The sequence below is a fragment of the Pundamilia nyererei genome, unplaced genomic scaffold (assembly GCF_000239375.1).
Source record: "Pundamilia nyererei isolate P.nyererei 1_Seehausen unplaced genomic scaffold, PunNye1.0 scaffold00496, whole genome shotgun sequence".
In the NCBI taxonomy this organism is placed as follows: Eukaryota; Metazoa; Chordata; class Actinopteri; order Cichliformes; family Cichlidae; genus Pundamilia; species Pundamilia nyererei.
This window is the reverse complement of record NW_005187897.1, coordinates 79848-81550: the sequence shown is the minus strand read 5'-3', so window position 1 is coordinate 81550 and position 1703 is coordinate 79848. Positions and strand designations below refer to the sequence as shown.

Genomic DNA, 1703 nt, shown 5'->3' with positions numbered 1-1703 from the left:
CTGCAGATGCAAGTCTCCCCTGAGTTTAGAGAAGTTTGTGTAACTGTAACAAACGTTGTCGTTGGTCAATAAAGAGTCTGGGTCCTTGTAGGTCTCACTGTTTTAAAGGTGAAAGCAAACGCTTGTCTGTGGCTTTGTAAGGGGTCAAAGGTCAAGAAGTCAGTGTGGGGAGAGCATACTGGACACATTAGAAGTGTGCTCAAAAAGGACTACATGTTTCCCACTGATAGTTTTTGTCACCTGTGGATGAGAAACACCGACAGTGTCATTAATGTAGCGCACAGGTGTCCAGCTCCAGGCCTGGAGGGCCGGCGTCCTGCAGGGGTCAGGTGTGTCCTTGATCCAACACAGCTGATTCAAAGGGCTAAATGACCTCATCATGTCGTGTAGTTCTCCAGAGGCCTGGGAATGAACTAATCATGTGATCAGGTGTGCTGACCCAGGGTCAGATCTAAAACCTGCAGGACGCCGGCCCTCCAGGCCTGGAGTTGGATGGTTCCAGTTAAAGTTGAGGATAAAGAAATGCTTGTTTTCTATACACACCTCGAGGTCAAAGGTCATTATTGGAGTTTTTTGTCAGTTTAAGATGAACTGTAATATGTCAGCAAATGAAACCCAAACCTTTGATTCATACACGTGTTTGACACATGCAGCCCCACTGCGTCTGCATTTAAAGGGTACACACATATGCATACAGTACATGTCCTGTGACACACTGTGCACACACGTGCTTCCTGCAAACCATATGTGCATCATCCCACGTAGGACTGAAAGAGAAGGATGTTGTCGTCACTTCCCGCAGCCCGGAGGCCGCTGCACCAGCAGAGACCGCTCATCCTGAAGCCACACCTGAAGGTAGCGCACAAAGAACACACTGACAGTACAACTGTGAGCACAGTGAGAATTATACAAGTTCACAGAAAGATTATTATTCATGTTTATGGGCCCGAACAGACACAGCTGTGAGGTGTGTCGTGTCCTCCAGTTTACATGGTCACACAGCACCAATCATGTTTCACTCACCTGTGACTGAAATATGGAGCAACGGTTGTAAGCATTTACAACATTATTCCAAAGTCCCACATCTGATGGTCTGTGCTGGATCCATGCAGACACGTGGAGGATCGTGTCAGGGTCAGAGGAACACAGCTGATGTGGTTTGAACAGAGCTGGACTGCATCCACACACAGCTGTTACCAGTGTGACGTTATCTACTCCACCTGTGCAGTCAGGCGTGTCAGTATGTGGATGCAAACGGCTGTGCTTCCTACTCGCACTATTTATATAGCACATTTAAAACCAAAGGTAGCCCAGAGTGCGTCACAATAATACAGTAAGTCATTGTTATCAAACATCAACAGAGTGCAAAATCAAGCACTAGTACTAATACTAAGCACTCGTTAAACCAGGAGAGTGGGCTAAACAAAATAGATATCGGGCCTCGGTTCACAGATCGGTTCATAAATATAAAATATTATCTGGGTGAATAAGAAATAATGCAGTAAAAAAGTTAAAATAGATGAAATAAGGGCACTGACTAGTGAAACTAATGAAATAGGTACGTTTTTAACCGTGTTTTGAAAGATTGAATAGAGTCTGAGGCACGAATAGTAACAGGAAGACTGTTGCAGAGGTTCGGTGCAGCTGAGACAAAAGCACGATCGCCCCGGGCTTCAGGTGGGCCCCGGGCTTCAGGTGGGCCC

General features: G+C 46.2%; 1 protein-coding gene across 1 annotated transcript in view; it reads left to right on the top strand.

The window, feature by feature from the left end:
- The window catches only part of LOC102211953 (cytochrome c1-like), a gene marked incomplete at its 3' end in the record, with an annotated part of 15061 nt that overhangs the window by 10639 nt on the left and 2719 nt on the right, over window positions 1–1703 (top strand). Inside the window, exon 3 of the mRNA XM_013916170.1 lies at window positions 766–855. Coding sequence (XP_013771624.1) covers window positions 766–855 — 90 coding nt within the window. The remainder of the gene's footprint in view (window positions 1–765; window positions 856–1703) is intronic.